The sequence below is a fragment of the Panthera onca genome, chromosome B4, assembly GCF_046562875.1.
Source record: "Panthera onca isolate mPanOnc1 chromosome B4, mPanOnc1 haplotype 2, whole genome shotgun sequence".
Taxonomy (NCBI): Eukaryota; Metazoa; Chordata; class Mammalia; order Carnivora; family Felidae; genus Panthera; species Panthera onca.
Genome location: NC_138345.1, coordinates 116,487,875 through 116,515,433, shown reverse-complemented (window position 1 = coordinate 116,515,433; position 27,559 = coordinate 116,487,875). Strand labels below are relative to the sequence as shown.

The window sequence follows — 27,559 nt, the reverse complement described above, 5'->3', positions numbered from 1 at the left end:
CTCAAGCTAGTAGCTAAACAAAAATTTTAAAATGTGATAACTAAGTTTCTTGAATTATTGTGATCTAACATAGGCAATAAAATTTTAATTATGTAGCAATATGTAAATATGAGTTTGGTACTCAAAAGACTTCCTGTCTATTATGTACCTAATATTTACTTCTTACTCTGTTCACATTGTGTTAAACTCTGTTGAAAGTTTCATCTCAGTAAAAATAGGACATATGGAATTCTATTTTAACTAATTCTCACTATTATTGAGAGTTAGAAAAGAATATATAGGTAATTCTAACCTGTTCAGAACTTTTTAAGGATCTCTTTGTTATACTAAGGCATAAGAAATGGCAGAGCCTAAGCCAAAAGTCCAGATCCTTAGGCAAAGTTTAAGGGATTCCAGGCTTAGAAAGTAGGCCAAGACCAGAGAAATGTGAAAATCCCAAAGATTAAGTAGGAAAGGGTTTGTGATTCACTCAGAAGCTCAGATAGGTTTTAAAATTATGTATTTCATTTAAACCATTGATTTCACATTTGGAAATGTATCTTCAGGATATTATTATAAACTTCTGCATTTTAGCTATAAGATTGTTCACTGTAGTTGGTTATACCGAAAAGTTGAAAACAATCTAGATGCCTAACAACAGCAACCTGGTTAAATAAGTTATGTCATATCCGCACAATAGAATCCTAACCAGATTTTTTAATTATGAAAGAGTGTTTCTCAAACTTTATTGTGCATCAGAATCATCTGGACGGCTTGTTGAAACCCAGATTGCTGGGCTCCATCCCCAGAGTTTCTGATTCAGTCAGCCTGGTATAAGGGCTCAAGAATTTGCATTTCTAACTAGTTCCCGGGTTGACACTGATGCTGTTGGTCTGGGAGCCACATTTTGAGAACCACTGATGTAGAATTATTTTCACTGAATTGGAAAAAATTCACAAGGTATTGTTAAGCTGAAACAAAGCGGTTTACATTATATTCTATATGTATATATACAGAAGATTAGATGGGAAAATATTGTGGAGTTGGTATTCCTGGCTGTCCTTGGGACTGCACTATAGATTCTTAATGTCTTCTACATTTTTGAGTGACAGATTTCTCTGTAATGAGCATAGTATTAATCACTGAAATATAACCCACTTTCTTAATTTGAAAAATAATATCAGGAAGTCCTGGCCAATAGCACTAACAAGCTGGAAACACTGAAATAGGCTCGATCCTAGTTCTCCTCTGGCTTGTTAACTATGTCTTGCAGGGGTGTACCTTCAGACGCACTCATAGACAGAGGAACAGTGGTGGGCCCATAGATACATCCTGTTCCTGATGGGGACAAAAACAGAAGAGGCTGATATATGAGGGCTTCTATAGTTTTTCTTACTTCATTTTAGTAGTGCCATGCAGGCTTCTTCTGGAGATGTTTGAAGAAAAACTGGGTGGGACCCAAAGGGCGACCTGCCAGAAGTTTGAAGCATCTGGATTGGCGCACTCTTTGTTTCCTGACGCAGGGTAGATCCATTTCCCAGAGTATCAGATTAAGGCGTCTCCTTTCTGGAAAAAAGATTTCATGGTTTAAATTCCCGTTCACTTTGTGTCTGTGGCACTCTGCTGTCTCCTTTCCAGCATGCAGCCTCAGGGGTCATGATGTCCCTTCCCTGCTGATATCAGCGTGCCAACTGTGGTGTCATGCACACTAAGCACAGAGCCGCCATTCAGCTTCCACAGTCTGGGTTCAGGAAGCAAAAGAGCTTCTAGTTCCTACAAACCTTGACAGATCTTCCTCTAGCCTTGCATATGCTAAACAATTCTCAGAGGACGGGGGTTATAAGGAGTCGGGGAGAGGGAACTAGGGTAAATGTCAAGGATAAATATGTGATAGGAACAGAGAGAGCAAACAGTACCACCAATGTTGAGGAAAAGGAAGGGTGGGCCACAGTTTAGAGAAGGATGCCATATGCTTTTCAGTAGAATACTTATTTGGTAAGCACTGTGACCCTTTTCCATGTCCTTGTATTACTGTGGTTGATAAACCAGGAGGTGGCCACATTACTGATTTTATTTAGAGCAAGTGTCCTTCACAAATGTCTAACAGAATGCCAGTATTGGGGGTGTTATTTGAAAAATAAGTGTCACATAAAACTCACAATGGGTTCAATTTTTTAATTTTGTTAATGATTCAAAATGTAAAAACATGCTGTGATATAGGCTATCATTAAAAGAGACATTACTTCCATATTGACTTTCAAGTAGGTGACATAGTATTGTTGGAAAACTGTATTCCATATGTTGCTTTCCACCACTTTACATGTGAATAAATGGGGCAGAACATTGTTAAAGTTTAGGATACAACTTTTTCCAAGGTTTGCAAGTTCAAAAATAGCTAGAGATGCAGAGGTTGGTTAATGATTCAGTTATTTCTAACTGTTTTTATAATTTCCTACCTCTTCCCTTCTAGTGCTATAATATGAATTCAGTGTGTGAATCTGTTTAGGACCTTAGAAAAGGAAATTAAGTTATTTAAAATTCTCACCTATTACTTAAATGCCAAGAACAATGTTATAATCAATCAATTCATTTACAAAGAATTTATTGAATACTTCCTCTGTGCTAGGCACTGTCCTGGGATCAGCAATTATCCTCAAGAAGTTTACTTTCTAGACCAGGAAGACAGTAGTAAAGCATTAAAGTACAACTACAATGTATCAATTGGTAAATAAGCGCTAAGAACAAAAATGAGGCAGGCTGCTATAAGGACTTTGTATTTTATTCTGAGAGAAATGGGAGGTCCTTGGGTGGGGCAGATTTAAGCAGTGACATGCTCTATTTATAGACATTCTCTATTTATAGAGAATCACTATAGCTGCTGGATGGAGAATTGGCTGTGAAGGCCAAGTATCCATTGAATTATCACTCCTCCTTAAGTTATATTTCATTTAGGACAGTTCTGCACCTAAGTATGGCTGGAGATGTGATCCTGCACAGTTGATTCTTGCCTTTTCAACCTTTCATTGCAAAATCAATTCTTAAAATGAAATTTTTATATCTGAAGTATTCCTTAAGGAATTTTTTTCCTGGAAAGCTACTTTTAGATACATTCTCTCTAAATGGGAGTTTATCCAAAGCCTACTTTTTAATAATTACTTTACTTTCATACTACTCAGTTATCAAAATATTTCGGATTTCTTGTGAGTAGAGTTTTAACATATCTTTAAAAAGCCAAGAGATGCCTAAAATTTTTTTCAGGGGAGCTTTGTGTCTCTTATTATATAAATTAACAAGATTGCTTAAGGTTTTGTTCTGTTTTTTTTTTTAACCTGCATACTAAGGTATAACTTGGTATTGGTCTCCTTATGATACCGTTTTATGTTGTGAGATAGTTTGGAATTCCTTTTTTTATATTCATTGCTTTCTACTGGCAGTGATTTTCTCTCCCACCAGCCTTACTCCCCCAAAGTTAAGACATCCATTAGAGAAGTTTGTACCACTCCACCCCAGGGGCCCTTTTATTACCCCCATATAACGTATGGACACACACACATGCCCAAAGTCCATCCCTTCTGAGTCTTCCTCCCTCTGGTTTCCTCCTCAGAACTAAAGTTTTAAATTGCCTTTCAAGTCTATCTGTAACATACACAATAAAAAGTTTTATTACTTATACTTTACATTTAACCAAAATACTGTTAACTAACTTGATCAGCCATTTTATTTTCTACATTTGGATTTAAAGGACTTTTAACTGATTTCAGAAATCAAATTCACCCTGAAATGACTATATATTTACTACTCATAAGAATATTCCAAGAATGTACCACAAGCTTGGAAGGCAGATCCAGAAAAGGAGAACCAAAGGTATTTGTAGCAACAGTGGCCCCAATTAATAACTGATTAGTCTTTGAAGGGTCACACCTCATTTGGAAATAGAAGTGTCTGGATCTTGATTTTGGTGCTTCTCTTCTTCCCCCTTTTTAATCCATTCTCCTTATAGAAGTGGGAGTTATCTTTTTAAAAAATGTAAATCAGATGATATCAGCTCTCTGCATATGACCCTCCAATGCCTTCCCACTACAGTTAGAATAACTACCATGGCCTTTAAAGGACTCTCTATTCATGATCTGTTATGCACTGGCTCCGTCCTCTTCTCTAAAAACTGTCCCCTTGTTTCCTGGACTTCAGTCACACTGGCCTTGTTGTTCTTCCTTTAATAAGCCAAGCTTGATTCAGCTTCAAGGCCTTTAAACTTGCTGTTCCTTCTGCCCAGAATGCTCTTCCCCCAAGATCTTTGCATGGCTGCCTTCATCTCAAGAGTAAGGTCTCTGCTGGTTACTCAATTTATACTTCTGCATCTGAACAGGCAGCACCTGTGTGATCAAGGTCTAAAAATCTCTTATCACTTGCAGATGACAAAAGGTGTAACTCAAACCAAGACTGTATGAGGCAAACAATTTGGGGTTTGCACACAGTCGTATATATTCATGGTATTTTTTTCTTTCTTTACAGGTTATTTTCAGAGCTTTGTCACCACCATATGATGCAGAGAACCCTTATAGTGCCAAAGTGCAGGAGCAATTGAAGATCACCAACCTCCGTGTGCAGTTGCTAAAACGACAGTCTTGCCCCTGTCAGAGAAATGACCTGACCACAAAGCCTCAACATTTTACACATTATGCAATCTATGATTTCATTGTCAAGGGCAGCTGCTTCTGTAACGGCCATGCGGATCAATGCGTTCCTGTTGATGGCTTCAGACCTGTCAAAGCCCCAGGAGCATTCCATGTGGTATGTAAAACAATTCCTCACCTGTGAAAAACAAACCGTGAGTTACTTTCAGCTTTGGACATTGGTAATCGAAGTTCCCTTAGAGTTGGTCTGCTCTCACATAGTCCTCCCTGTTTCTTCCTCTGCTGATTCACTCCTCCGACTCCATACCCATCTTTTAAAGTGCCAATTAACTTGTGGTTTAGTCTTCAATTTTAGAATTATAAATAGTCAAGTATGATAACCAGATTCCTTGGAATACATCCATGCCAATTTTTAGTGCCATGACCTTCAGATATGAAGTGTAAGGTGAGCAGTAAGAGAGGTTGGCATAATCATATTAGTGGCATTATCACTCAGAAGCCAGCTTTGACAGTAAATGGGAACCATTGTTGAAGACATTTTAAAGTGGAAAAAATAAGAACTTCAGTTTAATGCCTGGTATCTTTTGCTGTTCAGCCAATAGAATGAATAATAATTCTCCTCTGTGAAGAGTTGGCCTGACCCCCTCTCACCCTAAACCATGGTTAAACTCCCTTTTCTCTGCATTCACATATCTCCTTGGGCTTTCCTCTCAACTTTTGCTTGTCTGCATCTCCCAGGAGATCACAAACTCCTGATGACAGGGACTGCGTGATCTCTGTTGCCTTAGTCTGGTATGTTACTGGAGCCAGAATTAAGTGTTTGATTGAGTGATAGCAACATAGGAATAAAAAGATAATCAAAACCTATTGTCATTGTCCTCACATCACCTTCTTCCAAAAAACAAGGTTACAGAGTGGCTCAGACAGCAAGTGCCTTGTTGGGATGCACCCAAAGCTATGCGGATTAGGCAAGGGGAAGACAGGTAGGAAAGCACTTCAATTTTTAAATTTTATATTTTTCTCTGATACTTCGGATCAAAGCAAAAATAAATAAATAAAAATTTGAAGATCTCAAAGTATCCTTATTTCATTTTGTAGAGTAGACTTCCACATGTGTCATCTTTCTCCCAGCCCTGATAGAGGAAAGGGTCATAAGGGAGCATGAACCAGTTAGCCAGCAGGACAGTTTGTGTCTGCTGGGCTAAGTCCCTGGGGTGCAGGACAACATTGGGGTAACAAAAATGACTACGGAATCAGCCAGAGTTTCAAAAACAGAAACAATGCTATCACTCTAGAAATGAAACTGGGGCTCCCAAGTTGGAGAAAATGAAACATTCACCCAACAAACTAGTTTGCAAACACTAATGGATCTCTGAACTCACATTGCTTCAAATAAAGGATGGACTAATTTGTAATACCTAAGATAATTGGGTTCAAGTATGATTGAAATAGAAAATAACCCAGGGGCACCTCGGGGCCTCAGTTGGTTAAGCATCTGACTTTTGATTTCAGCTCAGGTTATGATCTCACATTGGTTCGTGAGGTCGTGCCCCAGGTGGGGCTCCATGCTAACAGTGTGGAGCCTGCTTGGGATTCTCTCTCCCTCTCTCTGCTCCTCCTCTCCTAACTAAGCAAACATAAAAAAAAAAAAAAAGAAAAAAAAAGAACCCAGACATTCTAGACACATGTCAATCTACTAGACTGTAACTAGAAAGTTTATGTGAAGTAGAGCACCAATAAATTTCGGCCACTAAGTGAATTAGTGAAAGGAGAGCATGCAGGCTGCAATGGACTGAATGTTTGTGTCCCTCCAAAATTCATATGTTGAAAACCTAATCACAGTGTGATGGTATGTGGAGGTGGGGCCTTTGGGAGGTAAGTAGGTCATGAGAGTAGAGCCCTCATGAATGGGATTAGTGGCCTTAAGAGCTGAGAGAGCTAGCTAGCTCTCTTTCTGCCACGTGAGGATACAGTGAGCAGTCAGCAGTCTGTAACCTGGAAGAGGGTCTTTATGAGAACCCGACTATGCTGGCACCCTGATCTTAGACTTCCAGTCTCCAGAACTGTGAGAAGTAAATTTCTTTTGTTTATAAGCCACAAGCTGGTCAAGGGATAAAATCTGGAAAACTACAAGCTGAAGACCAACCACACTGGCCACACAGGCTACCTGAATGCAGTGACTGTCTCTCCGGATGGATTCCTCTGTGCTTCTGGAGGCAGAGATGGCCAGGTCATGCTGTGGGTCCTCAACAAAGGCAAGTACCTTCATGCACTAGATGGCAAGGATGTCATCAATACCCTGTGATTCAGCCCCCACCACTGTGGCTCTGTGTTGCCACACGCCACAGCATTAAGATCTGGAACTTTAAGGTCAAGATCATTGTAGATTAGCCGAAACAAGAAGTTATCAGTATTAGCAGCAAGGCAGAGCCACCCCAGTGTACCTCCCCAACCTGGTCTTCTGATAGCCAGACTGTTTGCTGGCTACCCAGACAACCTGGTACAGGTGTGGCAGGTGACCATCGGCACACCCTAGAAATATATGCTAGAGCTTTAGAAATTAAAAAATGGCTTTCTGACTTAAAAAAAGGGAGAGAGAATTCTATTAACTTTGCTAAATTTGAAAAGGGATAAATACAGAGTTACGAGAAACTTCTATAAAAGTCTCAAAATATAACTATTCTATACAGTCTTCTGCCAGCAAGAAAACTGTCAGGCAATGAGCCTGAGCCCCCATGTCTGCACCACTGGCCCTCCACTCCATTCTGCCACTACCCACTGAACTTCTTGTTGCCACCCTGGTACTGCTGCACTCTGGCAGCATCCTCTCCAAAATCACCACAGTCTTCCACCTCAGCCTCACCACCTGGTCTCTGCAAGAGTCAGCTCCTGGTGGGCCCATGTGGAGATGGGGCCTCCAGATCCCATCCCGAGAGTCACAAAATACTGTAAGAGAGACACCAGTAGCAGAAAGAATCTGGTAGGAGGTGTCTACCAGTATAATGGAGAGCCTTATGTCCTCCCTAGCATCTGGAAGGCAGAGGCCCAGGTTGATATAAAAAATATGGACAAAGAATATCTGCCCATTTCAGGACTGGCTGAATTTTGCAAGACATCTATAGGACAGACCCCGGTGGAGGACAGCAAAGAGTTGAAAATTGGCCAGTATATCACTGTGCAGACCATTTCTGGAATTAAGGCCCTGGGTATCAAACTGGTTTTCTGCATAGATTTTTTAAGATCAGCCAAGATGTCTTTTCTACCCAAACAATCAGACACACTGGCATGCAGCTGCAAGGTTAACAATACTATGACCCCCCCCCCCCCAAGACTTGTGGCTTTGACTTCACAAGCACTATGGAGGACATTTCAAAAATGCCATAGCAAAGTGTTCTTCTGCACACCTATGCCCACAATCCCGTGGAAGTGGACCCTCATTCTGAGAAATAGAAGGAAATAGCAACAGCAGTGAAAAAAAGAATCTCTCTACGTTCTTTGACATGGCCTACCAAGACTTTGCCAGTAGTGATGGTAACAAGGATGCCTAGGCTGTACATCACTTCACTGAAGAGGGCATTAATGTCTGTCTCTGCCAATCCTATACCAAGAACATGGGCTTATATGGTAACTGTGTGGGAGACTTCACTGTGGTCTGCAAAGATGCTGATGAAGTCAGAGGGGTGGAATCACAGATGAAGACACTGATCCATCCCGTGTATTCCAACCCTCCTCTCAATGGAGCCCGAGTTGCCTCAACCACTCTGACCATCTAGATTTTCAAAAACAATGGTTGTTAAGAAGCACAAGTTATGGCCAGCTGCATCATTAGCATACAGATTCAGCTGGTCTCCAACCTCAAGAAGGAGGACTTCTCCCACAATGGGCAGCACATCCCTGACCAGACTGGCATATTTTGTTTCACAGGGCTAAAGCCCAAACAGGTGGAGCAGCTGACCAAGGAGTTCTCATCTACATGACAAAGGTCAGCCTCATCTTTGTAGCAAGGATCATCTTGGACAACTGGGCTATCTTGCTCATGACATCCACTCAGTCACCAAATGATTTTCCTGATGAGAGGGAACAGAGTCAACTGTCCTGTCTTCAGCCTCTGTATTTGTGAGATTCACAGGATGAGGGAGGGTGGAGGTGATTGGCAGATCATTTCTTTCAACCACTCAGTGAATGAATGTTGCTCAGAAAATAACATGTAGTTAAACAGGACAGGGGCATCTGTAGCTGGTGTCTGGAACTGTGTGGCTTGAAACCAAACTCTCCCTCAGCTTTTTATCTATAACTTTTCTAAAGTAGTTTACATGTATAAGAGAGTCACATTCTTAAAAGAAAACCATAAATCATGCCATTGTAATATTGCAGAAGCTTTAACTGAAGCACCTTACAGTGTTAAGAGTTCCTCTGTGGACCCAGCGTGAGACATAGCCCTTGTTAAAGGCTTTGTGAGAAGACCTAGTCCTAACATTAATGGTCAGCCTGTTTATCTTCCCGTGACTGAGCAATCTTATCAATAGACCATGTTACTGAAATCGTGTTTTATGAAAACCAGAATCTACTGCCACTGCAGCAAGGAAAATTAAAAATGCTCTTTCCTATCTTGTTTAAGAAAAGAGAAAGAAGTTTCTCCCTTTTTAATGTTTCCAGGCATTTTAATGTTCCTCTCTTTTCCCTTATCCCTGCTGTTCTTTGCCTATGGCACAAAGATCTCTAACTAGCCTAGATTTTCATCCTGTTCTGCTGCCTGATTGGCCATCAACCCCATTTTCTCAGGATTTATTTATTTGAAGAGTAAAGGACATAATTTGCTATTCATCCCATACCCTCGTCTTTCTCAGCAATGAATAGTGGAAGAGTAGGCAACTGCACTTTATTTCAGCATCCTTTTCGATGATTGAATGTTCAATTTTCTCCCGCTGGGTTTTGCCTCTGCACAGTGGGACCTCATAATTCTGTTCAGTGTGGTTGTACAGTCTTGCATCTCACATCATGAGTTGGGTAATGCAGGGTAATACTAGGAAAGAGGATATTCTGGACCTTGGTTTTAACCTTGTGTGCTGCCAGCTGGGCTCAGGGTTCACCCTTTGGAAAGATAACAACCATCTGTTCTAATCATGTACACTTATTGCAGCCTGGGTTCTCTGTCATAATAAAGTTACTGTAGGATGACCTTTCCCATCCCAAAAAAGAAAACTGGTAGCCTATAGAAAGGATCTGGATAACCAAGTAAAGGGGATTATTTAGTAAGTGTTTTTCATTTTAAAATGATGTTGGAATGAGAAGTCTCCATCCTAGAAGACCTTAGCGGATTGAAACTTCACTTCCTTACTAATCTCAGGTCACTCTGAAATTGGAAGCAACTTCCTTTTAAAATAATACTAGTTTGGGGGCGCCTAGGTGGCTCAGTTGGTTAAGTGTCTGACCTTTGATCTCAGCTCAGGTCTTGATCTCAGAGTCATGAATTCAAGCCCTGCATTGGGCTCTATAGTGGACATGAAACCTACTTAAAAAAAATAATACTGGTTTTGTGCCATGCTGCTCCCCAATTTTCATATCGATTTCAGCAGCAGTGGTGGTAGCCCCTAGTACTGTAACTACAGCATGTGCCAAAACCAGGCAAGATCAAGTCAAACTTAGAGCCAGGGCAGGGTAAGGGAGAAGAAACAGGCTAAGTGGCCAATGGTATGTTGGCTTCCAGGATCCAGTTCTATGAAAATCCTTGTCTCTACTTGCTTTAAAAAAGTTATTTTTGGGGCGCCTGGGTGGCGCAGTCGGTTAAGCGTCCGACTTTAGCCAGGTCACGATCTCACGGTCCGTGAGTTCGAGCCCCGCGTCAGGCTCTGGGCTGATGGCTCAGAGCCTGGAGCCTGTTTCCGATTCTGTGTCTCCCTCTCTCTCTGTCCCTCCCCTGTTCATGCTCTGTCTCTCTCTGTCCCAAAAATAAATAAACGTTGAAAAAAAAAATTTTTTTTAAAGTTATTTTTGTTTTTTAAGCCATAAGCAATTGGACCAGCAGACGCTTATGATTGGAAATAGGAATAGTTCTAGTTTCAGATTTTTCCCATCCCTAAGCTTAAGTGCATTTTATTTTTATGCATTTTTTTCTGGATTATAAAGAGTTGGTATTAAATTTGGGAATGATTGCCTTTTTTAAATGTGATATTCTTATTTCCATAACTGCTTAGATGAGCAAATTGCACATTAAAAGCATACTCTTGTGTAATTAATTAATAACATGGCCATAAGGTCAGTTGTCCTCCCACATTTGTATGAACACTATTCATTTTACATATGCAGGTATAAATAACTGGATTCCTAAATTGTGCCTGTACAATGGAAAGTAGCCTCTTGAAAAACATTCTTTTACTAGTCAGTTTGTCATAGGTATGTGTGTATAAATATAACATTGTTTAGCACAGTTTTTCTTATAGTTAGTGGTCCTGAACCAGTGGCACTGGGAGCATTACCTGGGAACTTGTTAGAATTATCAGTTCTCAGGCCCTACCCCAGCCCTACTGAATCAGAAACTCTAGAGATGGGGCCTAGGTGATTTCAGTGCTTGCTAAAGTTTGAGAGCTGCTGCTTAATAGACTGTGCCAATTCATCTATTGTTGTCAGGATGAGTAATTAATTAATGAAGTCTGATTTTATGCACTAGAATTTTTGATGGCCGATGACAATTAAGGAAGTTAATGCAAATGATACTTAATCTGTTTCTCAAGTTATCTAAGATGTTAGGGTCATTTTCTCCCTGTGAGAGAGGGGAGCAGAAAAAGGCACAAAGTGCAAGTTGGCACCCTCATTTACTTTGAAACACTCCTCCTATGTCTTTTACTACCACCTTCATGCTTCCCCTTCTTCCCAGATACATTCTCAAATACATTCCATTTATTCTTTACCAGTTCAGATTTTTCTCATCTGTTCATTTTACTGGAAGGCAGAACAGTGAAGTAATTAAGACCCTAGCTTTGGAGTCAGATCTGGATTTGATTCACCACACCATTTGCTAAGTTACTCAGTCTCACTGAACCTCAGTTTCCCAAGAAAATAAGATCTACCTTATATAGTTATTGTGAGTTTTAAAATTATGATAGCCTGTGCCTGGCATATAGTAGCCACTACTGACGTTGCTATTACTATATTGTATTACCCCAGCCACTTCTACTTCTTCTCCCACGTACACTTCTTCCCCGTAACAACAAAAATAAATTGTAGCTTATGTGCTGTTTGACATGTTCACAAGGTTGGGGGTTTGTGACAAGGAAACTTTGACTCCAGCCTGTTTGGATCCCAGACATTATGCAAAAAGGAGATCTGAAGCTTTTTCTCTTTGCAGCTGGAAAGGACTGATGTAGTTCTCTTTTTCCTAGCAGCTGGTGATTTTACAGCTGTTGGATGATGGATGGTAATAAGGAACATGGAACATTTCACTGTTTTAGTAACATATCATTCATTGGATACCACAGAAGCCTTAGAACACTGTGAAGAATTGTTTAAATACCTTGCTCTATACTTGTTAAGGTGGATTTTTCCTTTGTAATCAGAAACTAATTATAAAAGAGTATCAATATTTTAACTGGTGTATTCTAAAACTAAGAGTAAACATTGAAACCATATGTAGAACCATATAGTGGGGTTTGAGGAAAATGTCACTTAGCTACCTAACTCTGTAAGGCAAGTGTTAGAATTACTCATATAGTTTCATTACAAACATTTTTCTCATCTGAATCTGAATACATTATATATTTATGTTTGCACATCTCATATATCAAGTTTTATATTGTCAGAACAGGTTTAAGACTACATTTTTCATCTTCAAAAAAATTTTAAATGTGCTGTGGAATAAGCCAAAAATAATAATTAGAAACCTCTTAACTCTTCAAGGAATTAAAGAAAAGAACAAGGGCTTGAAAACAGTAATGAAGGCAGCAGCAATCCAATCATTTCATTTGTCACATTAGGATCTGGAAGAAAGGGTAATCCTATCACCAAAATGGTGCACAGTGTTGTGTTCCAAATATTAACAAACTTATTATAAAGCCTGCCAATTTGATACAGTTAGTATGAGATTATCCTTAATCCATTTCAAGGTCTTGACCTTCTTATTTTAATGTTCCTGAGTGTTACTATGTTATAGCTTTGTCATTAGTCCGTTGGCAATGAGTAACTACAGATACCATAGAAGGTGTACAGAATGTTGATTATACTTCATTTACTACCTTGTGTTTTCTAGTAGAAGGGCAAGCTAGTAAAATATGTTCATGGCTGGAAATTGTTAGTGTTTTGATTGTAAAACTTCCCAAGTAATCTAGCTTTATTTTCGCTTAAGACAGCAAGATATACTTTTTCTCTTAGTGGCAAAAGTGGCCTAAGTATATTCTTTTTATTTGAAGATCAGGAAACCAGAAGACTTCATTCATTACAAAACAATTTTTGCACTCATGAAAGAATTACCTATGGGGTTCCTTTCAAAGTTTTTCCCGGAATGTTTAAATATTTATTTGCAGGCCTTTGACTATTTCACAGAAAGGTTAAGTGAAAAAACAACTGAAAACTAAATTGTTGGTGTCAGAGCTGACATTTCTGAAAGTAAAATATAAGTCAATAGAAACGTGAAATTGGTTCTCCAAAATATAATATATATACAATTCAACTTTTCATGAACATGTTTTGCAGAAAGTGAAACATCTATATTTATGTCAAAATTGGAGCATTTTTCAGATACAAAAATAAGTTTCTTTTTTTTTTTTTATTTAAAAAAAATTTTTTTTTCAACGTTTTTTATTTTTATTTTTGGGACAGAGAGAGACAGAGCATGAACGGGGGAGGGGCAGAGAGAGAGGGAGGCACAGAATCGGAAACAGGCTCCAGGCTCCGAGCCATCAGCCCAGAGCCCGACGTGGGGCTCGAACTCACGGACTGCGAGATAGTGACCTGGCTGAAGTCGGACGCTTAACCGACTGCGCCACCCAGGCGCCCCAAAAATAAGTTTCTTTAACAAGTTTGAGCAACTAGTAGAAATTTGGGAAGAAACAACTTAAATTTGACATTTTTCCTACTGTAAGTACTTGTCAGATATTCAAGGTATATCTCACTTTGAAAATTTTTCTTATAAATATTTCTTTTTCAGTGTAGCATTTTTGGATCCATTCTGCAGATATCTGGGAGATCTCTGGGTCTGCAAGGCCTAGTCTTGCCGTTTCACTGCTAATATAATGACGAGGAGGTGGTGGCGGTGGGGGGGAGCTACATGGAAAGAGAAAAGCTGAGGTTACAGATAGATATCTCACTTCTGGTTCACAACCCCAGAACTCGTATCTCTGTGGTATTTCATTTGCGTCTTGCCAATTCTGTAAGAGCTGGAAATGTACTTCAATTTGTCCTAAAACAATTACATTCAGTAGAAGATAAGCTGTAATTTAAGTCCTTATTCCCTCTTACAAGAATTTTTAGTCACCAGACACACAAAGTTAAAATACAAACACACACACACGCACGCACGCACACAGTGTCCTAATGATTCCACAAGACAGAAAATTCATAGCTATTTCAAATAGTGAGGAAAACAAGGTCTTCTAATTTTGGCATTAAAAGCCTTAAAGCTATAATTGAAACTACAATTGTGTTATATCTTAGCAATGTAAATATGTTAATGGAATAAAATATTACATGTGTGGGGATATGAAAGGACTGTAGTATTTATTAACTCATAATAAGATTTTTTTTTTTAGCCATATGGAATTCTGATACCTCTTTAGCACTTTAGCTCTTTAGATAGAAATTAAAAACAGAAAATTATGGTTTCAAAAACTAAAATATATTTTTAGCTTTAAAAGACTTCACATATTAGAAATGGGAAAATGATTGCATTTGTTCCACTATTAAATATTTTATATATAATACAAACAGTTATGAAGTTTGTAAGAGTAAACACTGGTCAGACGTCCTTTGCCTTTTATTTTTGCATTTCTAAGGGCACCACTACCAGGCATGTAATTTGGCTGGCTCAGTCAGCTCTCAGAATTCCTGAAGGGTAGAGGTTTCTTTGTTTCCCAGATAAGGCTCTGGTAGGTATTAAAATTAAAGAGAAGGTGGAATCATAGTATTTCCATAGCATAGTATTCTGAAAAGAGGTTAAATATTGTAGTTATAACATATTTATCTTTTAATTCTTATTTGCCATTTAATTCAATTCTCATGTGTAAAAAAAGCGGGGGGGCACTTAACTCTGTGGGATTACACAGGCATAGGAGCACTGAAGAGGAATGTGCTCCAAACTGTGCCACCCAATTTCACTAACATAAAAGATGAGGAATTATAGCTTATGCTATCAAGCAATTAGGTCATTAGTGGCCTTGAAAACAAAACTCAAATCATTCTTCAGGCCTCTCACATTCTTTTATTCTTCTGTACTATTCTTTTTTTTTTTTTTTTTTACATTTATTTATTTTTGAGAGAGAGGGCAAGACAGAGTGTGAGTGGGGGAGGGCAGAGAGGAGGGAGACACAGCATCTGAAGCAAGCTCCAGGCTCTGAGCTGTCAGCACAGAGTCCGACACCGGGTTTGAACTCACAAACCGTGAGATCATGACCTGAACCAAAGTCAGATACCGTGAGATCGTGACCCGAGCTGAAGTTGAGTATGCTCAACTGACTGAGCCATCCAGGCGCCCCTCCCCTGTACTACTCCTGATTAAAATACTTACTTCACCGTATTGTAATTATTTTCTTATATATCCAACTTTCCCTATCTGCTAAGCTACTTTCTTCTTTAATGGCACATACTGGAACATTCACAATGTCTAACATAAGTTCAAAAAGTCCTGAATTGCTAAATGAATTAATTAATCAATGGCATTTTAAAGTTAAGAGATTCATTTCAGTTAATAATGTCAATAATATTAACAGTAATGACTGTTCTTGATTGTGTCACATTTCTACACACATTTTTTCTTTAAATCCTCAAACAAATACATGGAGCTGTTATTATTACCTTATTTTATAGGTAGGAAATTAGGTCTTGCTTTAAGGAATTTGTCCAAAATTATTGAGAGCAGTGATTAGGAACCCCATGTATCTAATTCCAAAATTTATTCTCTTTATGTCACATTTACCCTCGTAATGCTAAGGAAAAAAATCTCAGAACTCTTCAGTAGAGTTTCATCTATATTAAGGTGCTTATTGTTTTCACTGATAATTATTGTGGTCTTATTAAGGCAATAAGATAAAGACTTTTAAGATCATCTAGAGAAAAGGAAATCCTGTCGAACAAGCTTTGTAATAAACATAATCATACAAATACTAGGAGTGTCAGATGGATTACTGTATCTTTAATCCAGACTCACATTTCCTCAGAGAATAACTAATTATCTTCAGTATTTCTTTTTAATTATTTATTTCTTAAAATTGAGGCAAAAGAGAAACACATAGTGAGACCATTTCCAATATTGCCATTGTTTTTCTTAAAATCTTTTCAGAATATAGAGGACATAAAATGCTTTGGGACATTTTTAACATGATTTTCTTGGTTATACAGAAAAAAACTGTAATAGAAATTCACAGTTATATCATCTATATTAAATTTTAATTTTTAAAATGCCATTCCAATCTTAATTTCCTTTTTTCTTAATATAAAAAACTTTAATTATCCAATCATAAAACATTGGTTTATAAATAATATAGCAACCAAAAAAACCATTTACAAAGTAACTAACCTATGCCACTAAGTTAACCTGCTACATTTTGTTACTAAAAGACCTGAAGTCACAAGAGATCTGTGAATCCATCTGGTTCTTCAGATTACAATGGGATTGAGATGGCTTTGCCAGAAAATCAAACTGTTATCATTCAATATATGGAAAGCAAGATCCTGCTCACAGTGGTTTAGATATTAAATAATACGTAATTATAAAGTTTAACATGTTCAACTTTTAGGAATTAATTATATCAGTCTAACACAGTAATACCTGCTTTAATGGAATGCTGAGAGACCAAAGAGTTTCTATAGCATGAAGGTATCTTATAACAGTTTTTTTTTAAAGATTTCAACAACTTTTATAGCCATTTTGCATAAATTATATGACTTGAAGAAGAGAATAATAAAATTTATAAATATTAAGAGACAAACTGCCGTGACATATCAGCTGTCCCCCAACATAATAAATAGTACGATATTAACACTTAATTTATTATACTAGATATTCAGAAAGATTGCTTTTCAAATCATCCAACACCTTTATACTATGAAAGTTTAATTTTGCTTTTTAATCAAAATAAAATCTTAAAATATTTTTGTCTAGACATTGTTAACCTAGCTGTGACTGTAAGTATTAGAAGGAGCAGTTATACTTCCCTAGTAAGGAAAGAGAAGAGCAGCATATTCTTGGCTATAATATTTTATTGCAGTAAAAATATAGATGACTATATATTTTAAGATTCAGGATTAGTTTAATATCAGAAAATCAACCAATATAATACACCATAATAATAAAACAGTGGATAAAAACCACATGCTCATCTCAATGGATTCTGACAAAATTCAACATTCTTTCTTGACTAAAAAGGGAAAAAAATCGACAAAGTATATATAGAAATGAATTTACTCAACATGAGTAAAGGCATCTATGAAAATCCCAGTTAACATCATACTTAAAGGTGAAAGACTGAATGCTTTCCCTACAAAGATCGGGAATAAGGCAAGGATGCCTGTTCTCACAACTTCTACTTATTATTGTACTAGAAGTTCTAGCCAGGGCAATTGGAAAAAAAAAAAAAAAAAAGAAAGAAAGAAAGAAAAAATAAAAGGAAAAGAAATAAAAGGCATACAGATTGGAAGGAAGAAGTAAAACTATGCATGTTCGCAGATGACATGATCTTATATGTAGAAAACCCCTAAGAATCCACAAAAAGAAAAAAAAAATAACAAAACAACAACAGCAACAGCCACAACAACTGTTAGAGCTCATAAACAAGTTCAGCAAAGTTGGATATAAAAGAATACATAAAACCCAGTTGTGTGTCTGTACACTAGTGATGAATAATCCAAAAATAAAATTAAGAAAACAATTCTGTTTACAATAGCATCAAAAAAAGAATAAAATACTTTGGCATAAATTTAACCAAGTAAATGTAAGACCTGTACACTGAAAACTCTGAAATATTCTTGAAAGAAATTAAAGATCTAAATAAAAGGAAAAACATCCTGTGTTCATGGATTGGAAGGTTTAATATTGCTAAGATGGAAATAGTCCCCAAATCGATATACAGGTTCAATGAAACCCCATCAAAATTCCAAATGCCTTCTTTGCAGAAATGGACAATCTGAATTCATATGGAAAGGAAAGGGACCTTAAATAGTCAAAATAATTTTGAAGAACAATGAAGTTGGAGGGCTCACACTTTCCAATTTCAAAACTTACCACAAAGCTACAATAATAACAAAACAGTATGGTACTGGCATAAAGATAGACACAAAAATTGATAAGATAAAGACTCCAGAAATAAATCCATACATCTGTGGTAAATTGATTTTTAACAAAGATGTCCAGATTATTCAATGGAAAGAGTCTTTTCAATAAATGGTACAGGGACAAGAGAATAACCACATGCAAAAGAATTTGGACCCCTTTCTTACACCACATACAAAAATTAACTTATAAGGGATCAAAGACTTAAATGTAAACCTAAAATTATAAAACTCTTAGAGGGAAACAAATGTAAGTCTCTGTGACCTTGGATTAGGAAATGGTTTCTTAGATTTGACACCAAAAGCACAGAACAACAAAAGAAAAAATAAATAAATTGGACTTCATCAAAAGTAAAAATTTTTGTGCATCAAAAGATGCTATTGGGGTTCCTGGCTAGCTCAGTTGGTAGAGCATGCAACTTTTGATCCTGGAGTTATACGTTCAAGCTTCACACTGGGTTTGGAGATTCACTTAAAAGTGAAAAGACAGAGAGGGCAAGATGGTGGCTAACTAGAAGGACCCTAGGTTCACCTAGTCCCACGAATACAACTAGGTAATTATCAAGTTATCCTAAATACCCCAGAGATTGACCCAAAGACTGGCAGAACAAACTCCATAATTAAAGGTAGAGAAGAGGCAATAATGAAGAAAGTAGGAAGTATGGAGACTTGGTTCAGGAGAGAAAGAGATCACGGCCACTGCAGTGGGGAGGGAGCCGTGGTCATCGAGAAGGGTAAAAGATGGACAGGGGAGTGAACAGGGAAGAAGCAGCCTCACAGTAATTTGCTTGAAAAATGAGAGGGACTGAATTTCATGAGTTCTTGCAACCAGCAGGGCCTAAAGCCTGGAGTTTTAAAGGTCAGCAGGCTTGGCTCAGGGAAAGCCCCTAGGGCATTGGGGCTGCTCTTGGAGAGAAGACAGAACAAACAGCCCTTGGACATACAGCATGGAAACAGCAATCTAAAAAACCCCTTAGGCACACAGTGGGCAGGTTATTTACTCATCTCCCAGCATGTCCCAGAGGGGCAATGTTCACAAAGACACCCTTCCAGGAACAAAGGAACTGGCAGGTGCCATTTCTCCCCCACCCTGCAGCATAAGCACAGGGCCATTTGTGAGAACCAGTACAGTAGTCACTACCTAACTTGCTTACATCCAGCCCTGCCCCACAGTGCTCTGGTGGAACTGCCCTTCCAAGTCATACTTGCCTTAGTACCAGTGCAACAGGCTCTCTCCCCCAGACCAGACCAAACTCCCACCCACACTGTCTCAAGATCTGGGAATTTTGCAGGTTCCTGCAGCAGTGGCAATAGATCTCATTTCACAAGCAGACCAGAGCACATCTAGTTAAAATCCACCACATTCAGGCCAGGGATAAAACACTGACCACAACAGGCAAAGAGAGACTCTGCAGACAACTGGCCTGAAGGATAAAGTGGCCAGAACACAACAGCAGAGCACACATCAGAGATACTCCCTGAAGTGACAGACCTGGGGGACAGGGCACTACAGAACCTCTTCTTCATAAGGTCAAGAAGAGGAGACATAGCTGGCTTTTCTAACACAGAGAAGCAGGCACAGAGACTCAGACAAAATAAGAAAACAAAGGAATTTGTCTCAAATGAAAGGATAGGAAAAGGCCATGGCCAGAGATCTAAGTGAAACAGATATAAGTAACATGCCTTATACAGAATTTAAAGTAATGACCATAAAGATACTCACTGAACTTGAGAAAAGAGTGGAAAACACCAGTGAGACCCTTAACACAGAGATAAGGAATAACAGAGTATAAATAAAGAGCTCAATAGACAAAGTCAGAAACATTTGATGGAATGAACAGTAGGCTAGAAGAAGCAGAAAAACGAATTAATGACCTAGAAGACAAAGTAATGGAAAGTAATCAAGCTGAACGAAAGAGAGCAAAAAGAATTATGCAAAATGAGAATATACTTAAAGAACTCAGTGACTCCATCAAATGTAATAACGTTTGTATTATAGGAGTCCCAGAAGAAGAGAGAGAAAAGAGGGCAAAAAAATTTTTTGAAGAAATAGTAACTGAAAACTTCCCTAGTCTGGGGAAGGAAACAGAAATCCAGATTCAGGAGGCACGGGGAACCCTCAGCAAAATCAACAAAGGCAGATCCATACCAAGGTGTATTGTAATTAAAATAGCAAAACATAGTGATAAAGAAAAAAATCTTTAAAGCAGCAAGACCAAAGAAGACAGTAACATACAAGGGAAACCCCAAAAGGCTATCAGTGGATTTTTCAGCTGAAGCTTTCCAAGCCAGAAGAGACTGGCATGATATATTCAAAGTGCTGAATGGAAAAAATTTACAGCCAAGAATACTGTATCCAGCAAGGCTATCATTCAGAATAGAAGGAGAAATAAAGAGTTTCCTAGACAAAACAAAAACAAAAACAAAAAAAAACCTAAAGGAGTTTATGACCACTAAACCAACCCAGCAAAAAATATTAAAGGGGACTCTGTGAGTGGAAAGGGAAGATCAAAAGTGACAGTATGAGGGTGGGAAACACATAAGGAATAAGAATAAATATTTCTAAAAAAATCAGTCAAGGAACTCACAAAATAAAAGGATGTAAAATATAATAAAATATACCTAAAAATGAGGAGAGGAGTGAAGAATGGATTCAAAATTAAATGACCACCAACTTAATATAGACTGCTATATGCAAAAGATATTGTATACAAACCTAATGATAACCACAATAAAAACCACTAATACAAATGCAAATAAATAAAGGAAAAGAAATCCAAATATATGACTAAAGAAAACCAGCAAGCCATGAAAGAGAGAAAGACAAGAAAGAATCAGAGAAAATCTTCAGAAATGACCACAAAACAAGTAATAAAATGGCAATAAATACATAGTTATCAATAATTACTTTGAATGTAAATGGACTAAATGCTCCAATCAAAGCCAAGGTGACAGAATGTATTTAAAAAAAAAAAAAGGAACCATCTACATACAGCCTACAAGAGACTCATTTTAGACCTAAAGATACCTGCAGATTGAAAATGAGGGGATATAAAAACATTTATCTTGGAAACGGATGTCAAAAGAACGGTGGAGTAACAATACTTATATCAGACAAAATAGACTTTAAAACAAAGACTATTAACAAAGAAGGACACTATATAATATAAAAGGGACAATACAAGAAGATATAGAAGACAATACAAGACAAGACAATACAAGAAGATATAACAGTTGGCCTCCACCCAACATGGAGGCATCAAATGCCTAAAAGAGTTAATAACAAACGTAAAGGACCTAACCAGTAATAATACAATAGTAGGGGACTTTACTTATTTATTTATTTATTTATTTATTTTTATTTTTTTAATTTTTTAATTTTTAATGTTTATTTTTGAGATACAGAGACAGAGTGTGAGTGGGGGAGGGGCAGAGAAAGAGGGAGGCATGGAACTCAAAGTGAGCTCCAGGCTCCATGCTGTCAGTGCAGAGCCTGATGTGGGGCTCGAGCTCGTGAACCATGAGATCATGACCTGAGCCAAAGTCAGACACTTAACCAACTGAGCCATCCAGGTGCCCCAATAGAAGGGGACTTTAACACCCACTTATATCAATGGACAGATCATCTAAATGGAAAATCAATAAGGAAACAATGGCTTTGTATGACATATTGGACCAGACAGATTAAGAGATATTCAGAATATTCTACAGCATTCTACAGCAGCAGAATACACATTCTTTTGAAGTGCACATGGAGAATTCTCCAGAATGGATCATATATTTTGCCACAAAACAAACCTCAACAAATTCAAGAAAATCGAAGTCATAACATGCACTTTTTCTGACCACAGCACTATAAAATTAGAAGTCAACCATAAGAAAATATCTAGGAAGTCCACAAATACATGGAGGTTACATAACATGCCACTAAACAATGGAAGGGTCAACCAGGAAATAAAAGAAATAAAAAATACATGGAACCAAACAAAAATGAAAACTCAATGGCTCAAAACTTGGGATGCGTCAAGTGGTTCTAAGAGGGAAGTTTATAGCAATACAGGCCTACCTCAAGAAATAAGAAAATATCAAATAAACAATCTGACCTTACACCTAAAGGAGCTAGAAAAAGAAGAACAAACAAAACCTGAAACGAGCAAAAGGAATGAAATAATTACCATTAGAGCAGAAATAAATGATACAGAAACCAGGAAAACAATGGACAATAGAATAGATCAATGAAACCAGGAGCTGGTTCTTTGGAAAAAGTCAATAAATTGATAAGACCTATCAAGAAAAAGAGAGAGTGGGGCACCTGGGTGGCTCAGTCAGTTAAGTGTCCGACTTTGGCTCAGGTCATGATGTCATGGTTCGTGAGTTCAAGTCCCATGTTGGGCTCTGTGCTTACAGCTCAGAGCCTGGAGCCTGCTTCAGATTTCTGTGTCTTCCTCTCTTTCTGCCCCTCCTCTGCTCGTGCTCTCTCTCTCTCTCAAAAATAAACATTAAAAAAAATTTTTTTTAAAGAGAAAAAGGGAAAGGACCCAAATAAATAAAATTACAAGTGAGAGAGGAGAAATAACAATCAACACCACAGAAGTACAAACAATTATAAGAAAATATGAAAAACTATATGCCAACAAATTGGACAATCTAGAAGAAATGGATAAATTCCTAGAAACATGTAACCTACCAAAACTGAAACAAAAAGAAATAGAAAATTTGAAGAGACTGATTACCAGCAAAGAAATTGAATCAGTGATAAAAAAAAAAAAAAGTCCCAACATATGAAAATCCAAGACCAGATGTCTTCATGGGCAAATTCTACCAAACATTTAAAGAAGAATTAATACCTATTCTTCTCAAACTAGTCCAGAAAATAGAAAAAGAAGAAAAACTTTCAAATTCATTTATGAGGCAAGCATTACCATAAAGATACCACAGAGAGAGAGAGAGAGAGAGAGAGAGAGCGAGAGCGAGCTACAGGCCAACATCCCTGATGAATATAGATGCAAAAATCTTCAACAAAATACTAGCAAACTGAATCCAACAATACATTTTAAAAAGTCATTCACCATGATCAAGTGGGATTTATTCCTGGGTTTCAAGGGTGGTTCAATATTCACAAATCAATCAACGTGATACATCACATCAGTAAGAGAAAGGATAAGAAACATATGATCATTTCAGTAGATGCAGAAAAAGCATTTGACAAAGTACAATATCTATTCATGATAAAACCCCTCAATAAAGTAGGTTTAAAGGGACATATCTCAACATAATAAAGGCCATATATGAAAACCCACAGCTAACATCGTCCTTCATAGGGAAAAACTGAGAGCTTTTCCTGTAAGGTCAGGAACATGACAAGGATGTCCACCACTCTCACCACTTTTACTCAATATAGTACCTGAAATCATAGCCACAGCAATCAGACAACAAATTGGAAAGAAGACGTCAAACTTCCACTATTTGCAGATGACATGATACTTTATATAGAAAACCCAAAAGACTCCACCAAAAAACTGCTAGAACCAATAAATGAATTCAGTGAAGTCATAGTATTCAAAATCAATGTACAGAAATCTGTTGCTTTTCTACACACCAATAATAAAGCTGCCAAAAGAGAAACTTGGAAAACAATTCCATTTGCAATTATACTGAAGATAATAACATATTTAGGAATAAACCTAACCAAAGAGGTGAAAAGACTGTACCCTGAAAATGATAAAACACTGATAAAAGAAATTGAAGACAACACAAAGAAATGGAAAGACTTCCATGCTCATGGACTGGAAGAACAAATACACGTTAAAATGTCTATGCTACCCAAAGCAATCTACACATTTAATGCAGAATTAATTTTCACAGAACTACAACAAATCATCCTAAAATTTGTATGGAACCACAAAAGACCCTGAATAGCCAGAGCAATCTTGAAAAAGAAAAGCAAAACCAGAGGCATCACAATTCCAGACTTCAAGTTATCCTACAAAGCTATAATAATCAAAACAGTATGGTACTGGCACAAAAATAGATACCTAGATCAATAGAACAGAATAAAAAAACTAGAAATAAACCCATAATTATATGGTCAATTAATCTTTGACAAAATAAGAATGAATATACAATGGGAAAGAGAGTCTCTTCAAAAAATGGTGTTAGGAAAACTGGACAGTAACATGGAAAAGAATGAAACTGGAACACTTTCTCACATCATACACAAAAATAAATTCAAAATGGATTAAAGACCTAAATGTGAGACCTGAAACCATAAAAATCCTAGAAGAGAGCACAGGCAGTAACTTCTCTGGCATCAAATGTAGCAACTTTTTTTCTAAATAGGTCCCATGGGACAAGGGAAACAAATGCAAAAACAAACTATTAGGACTACATCAAAATAAAAAGCTTATGTACAGTGAAGGAAACAAGAACTCTAAAAGGCAATCTACAGAATGGGAGAAGATATTTGCAAATGACATATCCAATAAAGGATGAGTATCCAAAATATATAAAGAACTTATACAACTCAACTCCCCAAACACAAATACCCCAATTTGAAAATGGGCAAAAGATATTAACAGACATTTCTCCAAAGAAAACAAACAGATGGCAAATAAACACACGAAAAGATGCTCAACATCACTCATCATCAGGGAAATGCAAATCAAAATCACACTGAGATATCACTGCATACCTATCACAATGGTTAAAATCAACAGGTGTTGGTGAGGATGTGGCGAAAAAGGAACCCTCTGGCCCTGCTAGTGGGAATGCAAACTGGTGCAGCCACTCTGGAAAACAGTATAGAGGTTCCTCAAAAAGTTAAAAATAGAACTACCCTACTATCTAGCAATGGCACTACTGGGTATTTACCCCCCAAAATATAAAAACACTAATTCAGAGAGATACATGCACCCCTCTGTTTATAGCAGTATTATTTACAATAGCCAAGATCTGGAAGCAGTCCAAGTGTCCACTGATAGAAGAATGGATAAAGAAGATGTGGCATATATATACAATGAAATATTCAGCCATAAAAAAGAATGAAATCTTGCCGTTTGCAACGATGTGGATGGAGCTAGAATGTATTATGCTAAGTGAAATAAGTCAATCAGAGAAAGACAAATACCATATGATTTCACTCATATGTGGAATTTAAGAAACAAAACAAATGAGCAACAAGAAAAGAGAGAGACAAACCAAGAAACAGATTCTTAACCATAGAGAACAAACTGATGGTTACCAGAGTGGGGAACGGGTGAAATAAGTGATGGAAATTAAGGGGTGCACTCGTTGTGAAGAGCACCAAGTGATGTATGCAATTGTTGAATCACTATATTATATATCTGAAACTAAAATGATACCATATGTTAACTATAACGGAATTAAAATAAAAACTTAAAAAAAAAAAAAAAAAGGAAAGATGACTGTATGAGAAACAACCATATTTCAAGCAGAAAGATTTCAAATAAATTTTTAATGTCTAAAAGAAAAAAAAATGAAGAGACAATCCACACAATGGGAGAAAATATTTGCAAATCATATATATCTGATAAGAGTCTAATATCTAGAATATATGAATAGTTCTTATGACTCAAAAATAAAAAGACAAATAACCTAACTTAAAAATTGGCAAGGTTTGAATACACATTTCTCTTAGGAAGATATGCAAATGGACAATTAGCACATGAAAAGATGCTCAACATCCTTAGTCACTAGGGAAATGCAAATCAAAACCACAATGAGATACCACTTCACACTCACTAGGATGACTATAATAAAAAAGATAGTAATAAATGTTGACTAGGATATAGAGAAATTGGAACACTAATACATGGCTGATGAGAATGTAAAATGCTGCTGCTGCTGCTGTGAAAGATAGTCTGGCAGTTCCTCAAAATGTTTAACATAGAGTTACCATATGACCCAGCAATTCTGCTCCTCGGTGTATACCCAAGTGAATTGAAAACATATATCTACATAAAACTGTGGACATGAATATTCATAGCAGCATTATTTATAATAGCCAAAAAGTGGAAACAACCCCAATATCCTTCAACTGATGAATAGATAAACAAAATGTGGTTTATCTGTACAATGGAATATTACCTTATCAAAAATAGTGAAATTATGGAAGGAGCCCAAATGTTCAGACTGATAAATGGATAAAGAATGGATATATAATGGAATATTACTTAGCCCCCAAAAAGAATGAAATCTTACCATTTGCAATGATGTGGCTCGAGCTAGAGTATATTATGCCAAGTTAAATAAGTCATTCAGAGAAAGACAAATACTACGATTTCACTCATATGTGGAATTTAAGAAACAAAACAGATGAACATAGGAAAAAGGAAAAAGAGAGGCAAACCATAAAAGAAACTCTAAACTATAGAGAACAAACTGAGTTGCTGGAGGGGAGGTGGGTAGGGGGATGGGCTAAATGGGTGATTAAGTGATAAATTACTAAATTCTACTCCTGAAACTAATATTACACTATATGTTAACTAACTAGAATTTAAATAAAAACATTAAACATAATAAGCAAACAAACAAATAAATACACACACACAAAGAAAGCTATGTATTTTTTTAAAAAGGAGTATTATTCAACCATAAAAAGGAATGAAGTACTGATGCTACAGCATGAATGAACCTTGAAAAGATGCTAAGTGAAAGAAGCAAGACCACGAAAGACCACATATTGCATTATGCCTTTTGTATGAAATGTCCACAATAGGCATGTCCATAAGGACAGTAATGGTTGCCAGGAGTCAGGGAGAAATGGGGAGTGACTGTTTAATGGGCATGAGGTTTATTTGGTGTGTGATGAAAATGCTCTGGAATTAGACAATGGTAATTACTGCACAACATTTTGATATACTAAAGACCACTGAATTGTATACTTTAAAAATGGTTAAAATGATAAATTTTATGTCACATGAATATAATTATAATAAGAAAAATTAATAGCTAAACACAAACGAAAAAATCCATGGCTGGTTACATAGGAATTTTGCAGAATTTCTTTTAAAGTCCTGGTCATTAAGCTGACTGTTTTTAAAAGCAATAGCTTTGAATGGGTGGGTATTAAAGAAAACTAATTCTTCTAAATGCTGTGGCTATCGTTTCTGGCCATATACAGATGATCACAGGTTTCTTTAATGACTCTGCATTCTGACAGAGTTGCCAAACAAGCATATTTTTTTATATGAGAATACTCAATAATGAAACTACATTTTATAAGATTCACCTAGAAACAAGCACTTTTCCAATATGAAAAGAAGCATCTGAATGAATTAATTAATTCAACAACAAAAGACTATGGAAGAAAACATGCTCTAGCAACTGGCTTCTTGTACTACAATCAGGGGCTCATTTATCTTAAACAAGTCAACTTTTGTAACACCCTCTGTACTGTATAGAATACTGAGTGACAATCAAACAGAGCTGTCAAGAAAGAAGGAAAACAGTGG

At 37.1% G+C, this 27,559-nt stretch overlaps 1 protein-coding gene and 1 pseudogene across 2 annotated transcripts in view; both read left to right on the top strand.

The window, feature by feature from the left end:
* NTN4 (netrin 4) overlaps positions 1 to 27,559 on the top strand; it is a 124,735-nt gene that overhangs the window by 41,628 nt on the left and 55,548 nt on the right. For both annotated transcript variants that reach the window (XM_060656713.3, XM_060656714.3), the window contains exon 3: positions 4,492 to 4,770. In XM_060656713.3, coding sequence (XP_060512696.3) covers positions 4,492 to 4,770 — 279 coding nt within the window. The remainder of the gene's footprint in view (positions 1 to 4,491; positions 4,771 to 27,559) is intronic.
* On the top strand, positions 7,217 to 8,943 carry LOC144616878 (aspartate aminotransferase, mitochondrial pseudogene; annotated as a pseudogene).